Source organism: Echinops telfairi, unplaced genomic scaffold, assembly GCF_000313985.2.
Source record: "Echinops telfairi isolate 266 unplaced genomic scaffold, ASM31398v2 ScPeMD7_18;HRSCAF=68, whole genome shotgun sequence".
NCBI lineage: Eukaryota > Metazoa > Chordata > Mammalia > Afrosoricida > Tenrecidae > Echinops > Echinops telfairi.
In genome coordinates, this window is record NW_022103915.1 from 89495248 (window position 1) to 89509349 (window position 14102).

At 48.3% G+C, this 14102-nt stretch overlaps 1 protein-coding gene across 1 annotated transcript in view; it reads right to left on the bottom strand.

Moving 5' to 3' along the window:
• The window catches only part of RYR3 (ryanodine receptor 3), a 437519-nt gene that overhangs the window by 13761 nt on the left and 409656 nt on the right, over nucleotides 1–14102 (bottom strand). The window contains exons 82-91 of the mRNA XM_013007256.3: nucleotides 13103–13176; nucleotides 12833–12850; nucleotides 12376–12456; nucleotides 11911–11999; nucleotides 10841–10969; nucleotides 7486–7590; nucleotides 5706–5787; nucleotides 3740–5100; nucleotides 1960–2015; nucleotides 867–1038 (exon numbers count right to left, since the gene is read on the bottom strand). Of these exons, the coding sequence (XP_012862710.2) occupies nucleotides 867–1038; nucleotides 1960–2015; nucleotides 3740–5100; nucleotides 5706–5787; nucleotides 7486–7590; nucleotides 10841–10969; nucleotides 11911–11999; nucleotides 12376–12456; nucleotides 12833–12850; nucleotides 13103–13176 (2167 nt within the window). The remainder of the gene's footprint in view (nucleotides 1–866; nucleotides 1039–1959; nucleotides 2016–3739; nucleotides 5101–5705; nucleotides 5788–7485; nucleotides 7591–10840; nucleotides 10970–11910; nucleotides 12000–12375; nucleotides 12457–12832; nucleotides 12851–13102; nucleotides 13177–14102) is intronic.

Sequence of the window (14102 nt, forward strand, 5' to 3'; positions counted from 1 at the left end):
AGGGGAAGGGGTTGGGAGAGGAAGGCATTCCCATGCTCACTGCCATTGCGCTCTGAAACATTACTACTCAGAGCCAGGAATGGTAGCTTGTGTGTGCAGGTTCCCAATCTATTCGTGGAGGGTCGTTTCCTAACGGTGGCCAGGAGAGACATAGTCTTGATGTCCGTAGCTGAACCTCAGTGGGCTTTTATCAAGGAAAGTAACAGACTATACCGAGGCTTGATTGCATGGGGCTAATCAAGCTTTAGGGAACTAGCGTGGAAGCCTAACAAAGAAAATTTTGCATCCAAAATCATTAAATCCTTCTAGAGTCAATTCTGACTCTTGGCCATCCTATATAGGGTTTCTGAAGCTTTGTAATTTTTAAAAATTATTTTTAAAATTTTAATCTTTTTGGGGGGGCCTCTTACAGCTCTTATAACAATCCATACATCAACTGTATTAAGCACATTTGTACATATGTTGCCATCATTATTTTCAAAAGCTTTGTAAATCTTTATGGGAGCAGACAGCCTCATCTTTCTCCTGCAGTGAAGCAGAGGGGTTTGAACTACAGAACTTACAGCTAGGAGCCCAATGTTTACCCTACAGCACCAGCACATGCCCCATATAGCACGCAAAGCATAAACTAGGCGGGAAAATAGGTCAGAGAGGGCACCTGCTGCTGGACCAGAGGACCAGGGAAACGCGGTTTGTTTGTTATCCCCTCCTCCCACACACTAAGACAGGAAGTAAATGGTGAAGGGGAAAGAGTGAGAACGAGGATGAAGTATAATCAAACAAATGGTGAACTGAAAGGAGGGGTTGCCTCTCGGAGGTCTGCTCAGCGTCTGCATGGCAGGAGGAGGGCTAGGGCTAGAACTCACCAGTAGCTTGGTCTGATAGATTTCCAGCCCTTTAAAGAAGTTGGCCATGAAGGCTTCAGGCTTCTCAATTTTCTGGCCTCGCCGCCGCTTCTTTTTCTTTGTCACTTCTGCCCAAAGGTACTCAGCTTGCTCCTCCTCTTTGTTTTTGTCTTCCTTCTCCCCATCTTCCATGCTGCGGGGAGGAGAGAGCCCCTCAGCGGGTGAGGACAGCTTGGTCTGGCCCAGACAGGGAGATCCCAATGAAAGAGAAGGCTGCACCATAAGGGCTCATTATGACTCATTGCGACTGCAGCTGTAGTTGTTCCTCCAGAGAAGGGCTCTACCACCTCCACAGTGTTTGGAAGGCAAATTGGAGTTGATGAGAAGTGACCGTTTTGATGAAACCTGGTCATTGTATACATTATATACAAGCCTGCACTTCTGAAATCAGGACGTGTGTGTGTGTTTCACCCCCATCTCCAGAATAGTTTTATTTTCTAAGACTCCATGGGAATAAACAATACCACCTAGTCTACTAGGCTTGTGGTGCTCGTGTTGTTCGGGACCCTGAATCAATGGCACCGCACCGCAGGGTTTCTTAGACTGCAGTGCTGACAGAGGAGATGGCTACATCTTTTCACCTGCAGAGCACTTACCTGGTCGATTTGAACCGCCAGCCTTTTGGTTAGCAGTCAGCTGTTTACTGTTGTCCCTGCAAGGTAATACTGGTGGGCACTCTTAACTGAGATGGTGTCTAAAGAGCTTGAGCGCAGGGCGTGGCACGTAATACAGTAAATATCAGACACCATCACCGTGAGTCAGGATATGCAGGTGCTAACTGTAGGTGTCTGATCATTTGTTTTGCCAGATGGTGAAATGCTGACCTCTTATTAGACGTGTGAGTTAAGTACAGTACATAGTTGCTATAGTCCGCACACCTTGGCAACGTGTTTATTATATAGTTGAGGTTAAAAAGAAATACTCCCAGGCCTTGAACAACGTCAATTCCTTGTACTAACAGAAATCAAGGACAGCCATGAAATAATAGATGCTATCCATCCATATTGCCAGACTACCATAACAGTCAGAATCCGAGATGTCGTCAACTACTTACTCTGCTTTCTCAGACTCTGCCTTGCCCTCTGCTTCACGGACTTTCAGCTCTGCCACCTAGACAAAAATCAATCAGTTAAGATGTCCACAAAGAAGTGAGCTCATGATGACGACCCATATCGTAGCCATTTCTTCTGGGTCATAAGTCCCAATGGCTTTCTCTCTCTCTGCATCGGTGTCCTGCTATATATCGAGCTATTATGGGCAGATGTCAAGACAAAGAGTCAGATGCCCTATTGTTCAACACAAAGGTAAACCTTGGGCTAGGGCGTTGAGAGAGCCCCATGGCGGTGGTCCTACTGCTCCCTGGGGTCAGGGAGAGGCAACACAGATCTTTCCAATGGAGAGCCTGCTTCCATTTGACAGGCTTGCTGCCTTGCCTACAGTTTTCCTGTCACCATGGCAACTCCTCTGGATAACTGCACTTCATGTAGAGTAAAATTCCACCTCCTGAACCAAAACATACAAGTCCTGCATGATACGGTCCCAGCCTCATCTCGTATCACTTCACTCATCTCCCGCACCCAAACACTCAGCTCGCCTTTCCTTTCTTGGGACACTCCAGCTCTTCCCCCAAGCCATACATTCTGCCTGGAATGTGACATCCCTATCACATTATCCTTCAGCACTTAAACCGGAGGACACCGCCTCACGGGCCTCCTGGATGGCTCCTGTCCAGTCTGCAAAATATCGTCTTGCTCATTTATTATGCATCCCAAATGATAGCTATTTTATTTGTTCGCGGTCTTCTCTGCTAGAAGTTAAGCTCCAAGAAAGTAAAACTCTTGAATTCACCCCCTAGTCCCCGGGCTCCTGGAGTCCTCGACTGCAATGTGGTACACGTCACTGCCCAATGACTGCCTGCTATGCGTCAAACTCTGTTCAGAGCCCTGGCACTACATCAGAGACCAAAACAACGACTACCGTAATAATGTCCGTGCAGCTGGTGCTTCCTGCCCTGGTCTTCCAGCCTAGGTGAGAGCTGTCACATTGGCAGAGAACCTGACATTTCTCCTTCGGAACTGCCTGCACACTTGTCTCATGTCTACCTTTTCCAGTCAACCAGGCATCGCGCACTTCTCATTCATCCCTGTATTCTCTCAGCTTGAAATGGCGACAGACAGAGCGTGTACTCAGTAAATACCAGTGGAAGGAATAAAGGCTCTCTTTGGGCTATCATCTCACACTTCCTTCAGACCTTTTGGTGCCAAAGTGACCCTATTGGGTTGGATGCCACAAGAGGGGAATACCCACAGCCTCGTGTCACCAAGGGCTGCTGAGGGACTTCGATCCAAGTCACCTCATCTGGTTGATGGACTCTAGGTGCAAAGCAGACAGCAGGCAGGTCACAGGAAGAACAGCGGCCTGAGCACGATGAAATTCTCTGGGAGGCTGCATGAAATCATCTGATAGCATCTTGACTTTAAAGACGCTGCACACATACTGGGCCCCAAGGAAGGAGAACTCCAGCGATACTTCACTTCTTGTGCTTTCCATTCACTGAACGAGTTGGTGCATCATTAGAAGTAACCTTACAATAGAGGTATCTATGGAAGCAATATGTGGGCCACTGACCACCCCGACTGAACTCTACAGTGTCGCCTGGAAGACCACTCACTAGAGCCTTCCTCTCCCGAGACTTGACAGCAGGAATTACAAGGGGAGGGCCATCAAAGCCGGGCTGGTGTCTAATGGAATGCTGCCTCCTGTTCCGTTGGTGCCAGTACTGATTGCAAGCATTTTCCCCGGGACAAAGAAAGATAAAAACACATCACACTTACCTGCGCTTTCCTTTTCTTCTGCACAGTATTCTCTAAGGTAGGGGGTTCATCCTTGCCAATAATCTCAGAGAGGTCCCCCAAACCTACTTCGGGCCCATGCTTGACGCTGCCATCTTTCTTTGAGTGGAGTCCAAAGAGATCGGACATGACCTCCACGTCACCCTTCACCCCCTTTCCGAAGTGCCCTGGTTCCGTGGTGACAGCTGGCTCAGTCACTTCTGCCCTCTCGGCTTCCATAACATCATCATGTATCCCAAATTGAGTCGGGTCAGGCATGTCCCCCAGGATCTTGGTCACTCTGATGTTCTTGGCCCCTTCGACCAGGCCCCCTCCAAACACTGTGTTCCAGAGGATCTGAAAGACTCCTCCCAAGACGGCGAAGAACCCCTGGAAGAGCCCCACGAACAACATCCAGAAGAACGAGGAGACCACTCTCCCCAGCTCCCTCACGGTCATCTTCTTGACCTTCCTGTACTGCTTCCTGAGATTCGTCCGCGTTGCCCTCTTCAGACCCCCGGCCACGTGTCTCTTCACGGAGGCACAGGCCATGGCAAATGCCGACGCAGACTCCCAGGAGGGATCTTCCTCCTCATCGCTCTCCACTCCTGATGTGCGGGAATCTTCCTCCCCCTCCCCCTTCTCTTTTTCCTCCTGCTTCTCCTCCTCCTCCTCCTCCTCCTGTCTGTCAGCGGAATCCGATTCCGAGATCTGCGATGCTAACTGCATTTCAAAGATGGTGTCCTCACAGAAGTTCACAAACAGTTCCATCTTTTCTTGCTCCCCGCCTTCGTTGACGACATCAAAGATGAACTGGCGCTTCGACGCCTTCACCTGGGGCTTCTCCCACTGCGTCCGACTGCATTCGCTGATCTCGAAGTACACGCGCTCGATTTTCTTGGCCCCTCCCATGATCTCGATGCGCCCCAGGTAGGGCTCGAAGTAAGTCAGCACGCTTTCTGCCGGGTCCAACAGGCACTTCAGACGAGAATCGTTGGGCATGTGTTCCGAAAGATTCGTCAGTAACACGGCCACGTTGAACCCGATGTCCTTAGCAGGCTCATGGAACCGGTCCACGAAATCAATGTAATTAAACATGTCATTCTCGTCGGCTTCTGCACACGAGAGGAGGAAGTCGATCTCTGTGGGCGTGTACTGCTTTTGCCCTTCCATGGCCTTCTGGAATTCTTTTTTGGAGATAATCCCTTTACCATCGGGGTCATATTCTTTGAAGGTTTCCGAGCTGGTTAAGTCTTTAAGTTTCAAGAACATGTCAAAGAATTTCAAGATCATTTCTACATTGGCAGATGACTCTACCAGTGTGTCAACCATCTGCTTGCCAATCGTTCCATTTACCACATTCCCTGTGAGGCAGGTTCAAAAGAGACATACGCACAGATAAATAAAACCAAGTCAGCATGGCATAGGAAAGCTATTTCTTAGACCACTTAGGTGCCAAATTAGTCAGCTCTCTTCTGACCAGGAAGATTTGGAAACGGGTAAGAGGGCGCAGCAAGCCAGAAAGACTCACCACTACGAGCCAAGGGGGGAGAAAGGGCCACAGCCCTGCCTTTTATTTGGCATGGGGCCTGGGTGGTGGTTTCCTTCGTTGGTTATTGGGGACACACAGGGATTAGTGGTAGCCCTCTCGTCCCCTTAGACCTAGGAGGGTGCCCAACTAGATGGCTGGCATACACACCGGCAGCCAGATGTACTGAGAAGCAATGGGGAGAGGGAGCGGAGAGGGAAGAGCGAAGCTTGGAGATTTTCCCCAGTTCATTCTGGCTTTCCTATCGACAGCAAATGAGTTGCTTTGTACACTTTTTTTTTGTTTCTGAAAATTTGGCTTTCTAACCACTGTGATATGGTAAAAATGACCTGCCAGAAGGATCATCTGCATGATTAGTAGGGTTACTGCTCAGACCAATGCACAGTTGTGTGAATGCCTAGTTATACCAAACAGCCCAACCTTCCAAGAGGGACAGAAGCATCACCACCATGTCCTGAAGGAGATCCAAGAGTTCCTTCAGCAGCTCGATCTGACTGGAATCCTAGAACAGAAACAGGAGACACCCCTGAGCTATCTGATTCCTCAGCAAAGTACAGGCCAGTTGGAGCAAGAAGAGCCTGCTCTGGAGAGGTTAGAAGGCAGCGTCCGTCTCAGGAGTGAGCTCCCTTCTCAGCGGGGGTGAGGATGGCTTAGCCACTGTTTGTAACCATGAGAAAAGTCACGGAAGCAGGACTCATCCCATAGACACATCCAGCAGAGCCCCTGGCCATTGTCCCTTTCCTTAGCACAGTGCAGCAGATAGACCCATTGTGGTCCCAATGATGTTGACTAGTGTGCTATCGTTTTCTATCCTGGGCAGTTAGACAGTGAGCGTTACGGGATACCGTAGTACAGTAACCTGATGGTGGTGTCAGCGTTAGAGTCACCAAGTGGGTTCTCCTTTCTTTCTGGATTGATTCTAGCTGGTGGTGATCTGGGTGCTGCTGGTCCCTTAAAATGTCATAGAATCTGAGCTATTCGGCTGGATGGTTTTCATACCAGTCTGTCTGGCTTTAAGTTCAGCAGTGAGGACAGGACACTGCCAAGTTAGTGCTGGACATCACACCTTGTGTGTCCTAGAGGGGAAACGGTCTTTGGGGAGCTGAGGCGGGCGTCTGAAGGTGAGGCTGGAAAATGCATTCTGGGCCACCTTTGACAGACGCTCACTCAAAAAGACACCAATCTCAGCCTAGTCCTTCGGATTTCAGGGGGATTTTCCTCCCACCCCATGACTTCTGCCATGGCGCTACACAAAACAGAGACTAGGTCAGAACTGGACGAGACTTCGGAGGTCCTGCATCCTACCTCTCCATCTTATAACTGACGACACTCAGGTCTAGAAAGATAACGACGTGGCTTTCTGTGTTATCTGGGGAGGTGGCAGGGCCAGCACTCTGGTACTCTGAGCCTCCCTGCCACACCGCCCTGGCTGAGACAGGAGTACACCTGCCACCACCCACTGGGCACCCACCCAGGAGCTCTCTCCTCCCATAAGGCCAGAGTCAAAAGGGGAAAAATGAAAGGGTTAAACAGCACATTCCAGAAGAGAGGCAGGTGTGACAGCCTGGAGAATTTGAGAGACATGTGATTTAAATTAATGCTGCGAATGTTACTCTAATCAGCCTGAAACACATCCTGAAGTTCCCCCTCATGTGTTGCCATGGAGAGAGGCGACCGACAACTGCGCTCGCTGCATTTGCTCGCTCCTCTTAAAGGCTCTGAGCGACTCTGATTCATCTTGCCAGAGAGATGGGGAGTGAGAAGGAGAGGGACCCACAGGTGAGAGAGAAGGACAAATGGGTTATGGAGACATGCAGGCCTTTGGCAGATCTGAAGAGGGGGCGGGGTGGTGGTGGTGGTGGTGCACAGAGTTAGGTTATAAAGGACAGAACAGCACGAGGAAGCAGAAACAATTAGCCATGTAAAAAGCAAGTGTGAAGGCAGTGAGGTACAGGGCAGGTTGGTAGACACATGGAAGGAAGCCACATTCATGCAAAAGCCTGTCTGGGACCCACCCCCAACCCCACTCCTCCAAACCACTCACTCCTCATCTCCCATCTTGGTCCTTCGTTTCAAGGCTGAGACCTAATCCATATGGCGCTTCCAGCCTTTTGGCCCAGCAGCCACACCACAAACAGGAATACCAAGGGGGCTGGGGGTCGACTTAGCAATGACACGGGCAGAGGACGGGCCACAGTACCTGAGAGAGTTTCATCTGCATGTTAGCAAATACATGGAGGAAGCCGACCACTGCATCCCACAGCCTACTGTGAGCCAGGCTCTGCTGGTTCCCAATGCAAGGGCCCTGTGGAAGGAGCACCGCCTTGTGTTACAGCCTGCCTTCCCGGAGGCCTTGTCCCCGAGGCACGGACCCAGACCACGCCTCCCCAAGACACACTTCTTGAGCGCAGTTTTCCCCCTGATATGTCCTACGTCTAGAAGACCCACCAAGGCTTTGTTCCACAGTCCAGCGATGATAAAGGCGTTTCTTTCGGCCTCAGAGTGCTTTCCTTAAATGAAGTCTTGCGTTGAAGCATGACATTAGGAACAGTACCCTGCTGACTGCCCTCACCTACACGCTGGCTGAAGAGGGCTTTTGAGAGACTCAAGGATTCCATGGGACACAATTTGAAAACCATGTCTCAAACTATCTGTAGAAGTTACTCAATTAAAAAGAAATCTACTCAATTAAAAAAAAAAACCCTATGCAATCCTCTTAGACTTCAACTGCTAAGTTTTTCTTATCAGTAGCCGACATTTCAGGTATAAGCTATTCCCCCCTCTGTTCTGAAAGCCAGAGAGGGAGGATTTAATCAACAGTTTCCACTTTCCATGTTCAGCACCCTTTTTCATGACTGAAGATTACTGAGCTATCACTTATTAACCTCAACTCTTTCGTTTTTGGTGAGCGGGGAGGTGTTCGCACAGAGAAGTTGTACCAAGAATCTCCTGGGTGATGATGGAGAATCCACTCTCTTATGGACAGTTTTTCTCTTTGTTTCATCAAGGGACCCTGGCAGTGAAACAGGTACATACGCTGCTGCTAACGGAAGAGTTGGCAGTTCCAACCACCCAGCAATTGGTTAGGATTCATAGCTGGTGATCTATTTCCCAAAAGACGAGAGATAGCACAGAGAACTCAGGAGGGAAGTTCTCCTCTGTTCCATGAGGTCGGTGTGAGTCAAAGTTTACCAGACAGCACTTAATAGCAACCCTTTCTTTAATCCATCTCTACATGGATCTCGATTAAGTGGGCTCTAAATGGGATCTGGAGACTATGGAGAAGAGTGATCTGTGCCGGCACCCTCAGGTAGGGAAAGCTTGTTTAAAAAGTGTTGCTCATGTACATTCAGAAAGATGGCCTCTAAAAGCCAAGAGATTCTCTGGGAACAAAATCAGTTGTTGAAAGAAGCTCACATTGACTAAGACAAAAACTATCCTGTACTTTTGAAGTAAGTACTCCCTAGTAAATTCTGAGAAGCCGGACGAATTCTGCCCAGAGAGCCGAGCAGAGGCTCGCCGGTCCTGTGCATGGCTGGCTCTGTCCGTGTCCTTACAGTGCCCAAATGACAGGGGTCCATCCCTTCACGTAAGTCCTCTTTTTCAAATGGATAGTCGTGGTTCCGTGATTATGTTAATGAGCACATGTGACCTGACTGTACCAGTTGGCATATCTTAATGGATCTCTAGTTAGATGCGATTGTCTTGCCTTTCAACGGATCAGTATCAGGCCCATCACCTCACCTGTAAAAAGAACCACTAAACACAGCCATCCTTTTGGAACAAGAGTGTTAGTTGGGAAAGGACTAAAGATGGACAGCATAGGGGTGAACTAGTCCCTACTTCATTCCTTGCTTGGACTCTCTTTCAGCAAAAGTGATCCGATGGCTGACATTCTGTCTTCCTCCTGAAGCCATGCAGCGTCCTATCTCTGCAATGGTCCCAAAGGACAGACCCAGAGTGTACTTCCTCCTCCGTAACCGGCCACAGCCCACATGCCCACAGACTCGGTGCCCCTCAGCTCCTAAGGACCCTTCCAGCCTCTGCACTCACAGACCACGGCTGAGCATGTCATAAGGTGCTTCGGTGGCAATCTACTTCAGTACACTATGTACGGTTATCTTACACCGTGTGTGATCCTTTGGTATCATATACTTTTCACGTGTATATGCATTGACTGTTGTATTATAAGCTGCTGAAAGGCTTACGTCTTTCCATGAACCATAGTACAGAATGTAAGAAGGGAGTTTTGTAGAATTAATGAATAAATAAGGGGAAAGTCTTCTTAATGAGTCATCTGAGTGTGATAATTGGGGGATCAAGTGTTACTTTTACTTAAAAAAAACAAAACCCTTGTGTTACATCATACAAGGTGGTGATGTGGCTACCGAGTTTGGACTGACTAGTAAACGAGGCCTGGAGACATCGTTTGCCCCTTTCACAGAAGTTGCACTGTGGTTGGCAAGGAACAGAGATGACCAGATCTAGAAATTCAACTCGAAATCTACCTAAGATTTATTTGATTTCCATTACACATACTTTATGTGCTTCCAAAATTGCCTTTTCTATACCGAATTTCTGGTTAATATGATCTCACGAGGAGCCCCAGTGGTGTAATGGTTATGCATGGGGCTTGATTAACCACAAGGCCAGCAGTCTGAAACTACCAGCTACCCCTGAGGAGAAATATGAGGCTTTCTACTTCTGGACAAGTCTCAGAAACCCACCGGGGCAGCTCTGTCCTGATATGTAGGGTTGCTTTGAGTCAGAATTGGCTTGATGGCAGTGAATATCTCATGAATGTCTTAAAAACAAAAACAACTCTCAAGGCTCAACATCACTTAGCCCTTCTTCTATCAAAATCATTTCCCCTAAGACCAAGCCTTTACTGAACTTCTATGAAGTATATTGTGCTGCCTATATAAGTAAAATTTACACGTACAGGAGACTTCCTGGCCTCTAAAAATTTTCCATCTAGTCTGGAAAGCAAAATGTAAGCCCCCAAACCAAACTGAACTCCCTGTCGTCGGTCGATCCAGCTCATAGGGACCCTGGAGGACAGAGCAGCAAGGCCCCTGTGGGTTTCCAAGACATTATATTTTGATGGGAGCCGTTAGCCTCATCCTTCTCCCAAGGAGCAACCAGTGGGTTTGAACCGATGACTTTGTGGTTAACGGCTCAATACGAGGCTATTCAAATACTCCACACTTAGGCTACTCAAAATGTAACTAGTTAAAGGTCAATTATGAACAAAGCCACAGTGGGAGGCTGTGAGCTAAAGTTTCTGGTAGAGTTTAGGTACTATTGTTCCCTCTTCATAGAGATGAAAGAAACATTGTCTGCATTAAGAGCAGATGGATCATCTACTCTGAGCAACCAAATAATCTGTATTTGTGGTGGTGGGTGGAGTGTCAAAATTTTGTGGAGAAAATGGAATTAGAAGCTAATGGAATTTTTCCACGAACCCTTTGAAAGCCTCTGATATATTATGAAATGATGAAAAATGTTCTCTGTGGGAACGTCTTAGACCCCAGCATGCTCTCTGTAATACAGACCTGGATATACTCTGTGAGGGAATTGAAAATCTGCTTGGTGACCACGAGCGCTTTGGAAAAGTTGTGCTGTCCAGATTCATCAATGACGTCCTTCCCTGAATAATACCAGTAGAAATCACTGATTGATTCCTAAGAACAAACAAGTAGAGTTCAGTATTTCTTTGGGTTCCGTTAGCGACGTGCTAAGCTCAGCGTTCAGGAGGAGCAGAAGAGAATCCCGAGTGTCCGAGACTCCCTGGCTGTGCCAGGAACAAAGGGCGCGGCGAGGAGTGCAGACATCGCCGAGTCGAGTCCAAGCATCCTTCAAGAACAACATCCCTCCCCAGGAAAGAACACACAGGAGAGAGGACCGTGCTCAGCTGGATGGGGTGGGGGAAGGGCAGGGCCCTGATATACAGTCATTTTTTTCATAATGGAAAACGTGCATTAAAGTTAAGGATCATCCAACTAATTGTGATGACCGAGGCAACATCCGAGGCCACATTGCAACCATGTTCTGAGTACATTGCACATGTTAAAGTGTCCAGTCTTCACGACTGCCCTGGGAGGCTGGTCCTACCCATTGTACAGACGAGGAAACTGGAATACAGGGGGTTAACCGGATGAGTCAAAGTCACATGGTAGAAAGTGGCAGAACCAAGATGAGGAATCAGCAGAGGGAGAAAGTTTCTCTCTCTCTTTTACGTAGATTCTCTCAACACAATTTGGATTTCCCTTCAAATAAACCAAGAGATGTTCCAGCACTGAAAAATGGTGCCCGTATCCCTGTCACTTTAACTCGTTTTTCACCTGGGGAAAGTCTGTGCTCCTTATGCGTAGGTTGTGTTGTAGCTCTTGGCTACACCAGCTAGCTTGTCCCTGACAAAACTAAAGGACATCAGGAGTTTACAACGGATGGCTTGGTACCGTTAGTCTCCATAGATACCTTTGGGGCCTTGGACTTCCCGGGAGGGTATGGACATAGATGACAGGCCTTCCCTGCCGGAGTTTAACTGTGACCTGGTGAAACTGTCCGAAGCTTTTGAAAATGTCCGTGAGACATGCTAACCCTGCAAGGCCCCCCACCATACCTGCAGGCGCAGAAGGTAGTCCACGGTACTGATGATGACGTTCACAGTGGTGGTGTTGCCCATCTGAGTCCGCAAGAAGTTCTGAAAATCTGAGAGCACCGGTCCTGGGTCAGAGTCCACCTCCGCCATGCAGAAGCAGCTCCGAGGAGACACACGCTGGACAAAGCCTCACCTGCCTAACCCTCCACCCTCTGCTCTCCCATCCCCATGACACCAACTGGTCACAAGCCCACAGGGAGGTGGCGGGCAGGATTGGTGTTTAGGTTCACCGTCTGAATGTTCGGGAAGGAGGGCTGCCTCTGTGGCACGGAATAACATTGGCCAAGCTGTGAAAGGACTTTTTGGATCGGGTTCTGATTAGGCATGGATGGATCACTGTATTGGGTTAGCAACCTGTCCTAGTCCCTGGCGCTTCCCAAGCGGAAGGCCGATTTTGCGCATGGGTGGTGCGTCAGTTCCACTCACCGCTGTTGTGTCCTTCACAAAGCAACTGCAGGAATCTAAACAGATCTCGAGTAAACTCGTCATTCTGCAGCACCTTGTCACCTTGAAAACACAGAATATTGGTGAACACTTGCTTGGCTTCCCGACCCACAACACCTCCCAGTGCAAATCACTGCACAGGGTCCACACAGTTGGGAAAGGACCCTTTGGACAAGAGACCCAACGGGACTTGAACTGAGGCTGCAAAGCACTGTGCCCAACCCAGTTGGAACATTTTCACCCCAGTGGCATTTGTCATTAAAACAGCAGGCAGCTGTTCACAGTCCATAACCCATAACCCATGCTTTCTTGACGGAAGGTATGTCTGTAATGAAGCACCAGCCTGCTACGTTCAGTCTGACATGCACAGAGACAATTCACTAAGATTTCTCAGGAGTCACGGCACATGACAGAACTCGGGTCAGAAACTCAAACTTACCGCACTCGCGGACAATGACTGGCGGTGAGAGAAAAAGAAAAGAATGCAAAGTTAAGAAAATCATCAGCAACGTGACGTGTCCTTTGTTAAAACAGGCTCATGAACACATCCAGCCTAAAGGCTGGCTTTATCAAGGCTGCTAATGGAAGTGCTTGCTGGGATGGGAGTGAATCCTGGCACATTAAGAGCAGGGAGCAGGGGTTCTAACCAGAAAGAGGCCATGAGGATTTGAATCGGAGAAAGTGACCTTCACATTCATTTGCTACTTACGTGTGCCTTCTTCAGTAACCATCCCCAGGCCTTCCGCTTTATTCTGCCTTTCAAATGCATTCAAATCAAGGACGCTTTTAACAGACAAAAGAAAGCAAGGTTCAGGGCTGTGTGTACCGGAAGAGTGGATGTCTAACATATACCTATTGATTGAGAATATCCTGTCCTTGTACGATGTAACAATGGACTAACGTATTAGCTGCTGAAGCCTCTTGTGCTGAGCAGGGTTGTCTATGAGTTTCTGCATTTCACAGACCTTGCGGCAAGCACGTAGAGGGCTCACCCATGCTCCTAGTGCTTGCCCACCTTGACTCTTCCCTGAGGAATGAAGAAACACAAAGGCTCACCAAAACAGTGCAAACAGTCTGTCGCTGAGATTTCTCAAAGGCAAGTTTACCTTAAGATGCACTTAAAAATGTTTGCTTCTACTGTGTAGCCACTTTCTCTAAGAACCACAAGGGGCTGTGATCTTCAGTGTTTCTGATCAATCCTAAAAGAGGGCCAGAAACCTCTGGGTTTCGAAGGGACTGGCCCTTTTCTGATCTCATAGTTTCCTGCAGGAATGAGTGTCTCAGGTGTCCCCGAACTGGCAAAAGATTGGTTTTAATTTCAAGTCCTCTACTTCCACCAACCATCCTAATCAATTGGATCACGACATCCTAGTTAGCCAGGAAGCCCTAGCACAAACACCCAGACTGATCCTCAGGGCCCTGTGTGATCATAGAATTCCTACCTGGAGTCATTCTATTTTTCTAGCAGAGTTTAACTCTTTCCCCAATCTGAAAATACTCATAAAATATAAGAAGCTTTCTTAGTGGAGTTTATGGTTGAGCCCACTAAGGCTCTGCACAATGTTGTCTCCTTCTTCTACTTGGAAACGGAAATGGCTGTCAGACTGGAGAGACAATGAGCGGGGAGGGAGCCCCAGCATCTACTTTCCCCTTTAGGGAGTCACATACATTCTGCAATTTACATGAATTTCAAAGAGAAAACGGAAAAT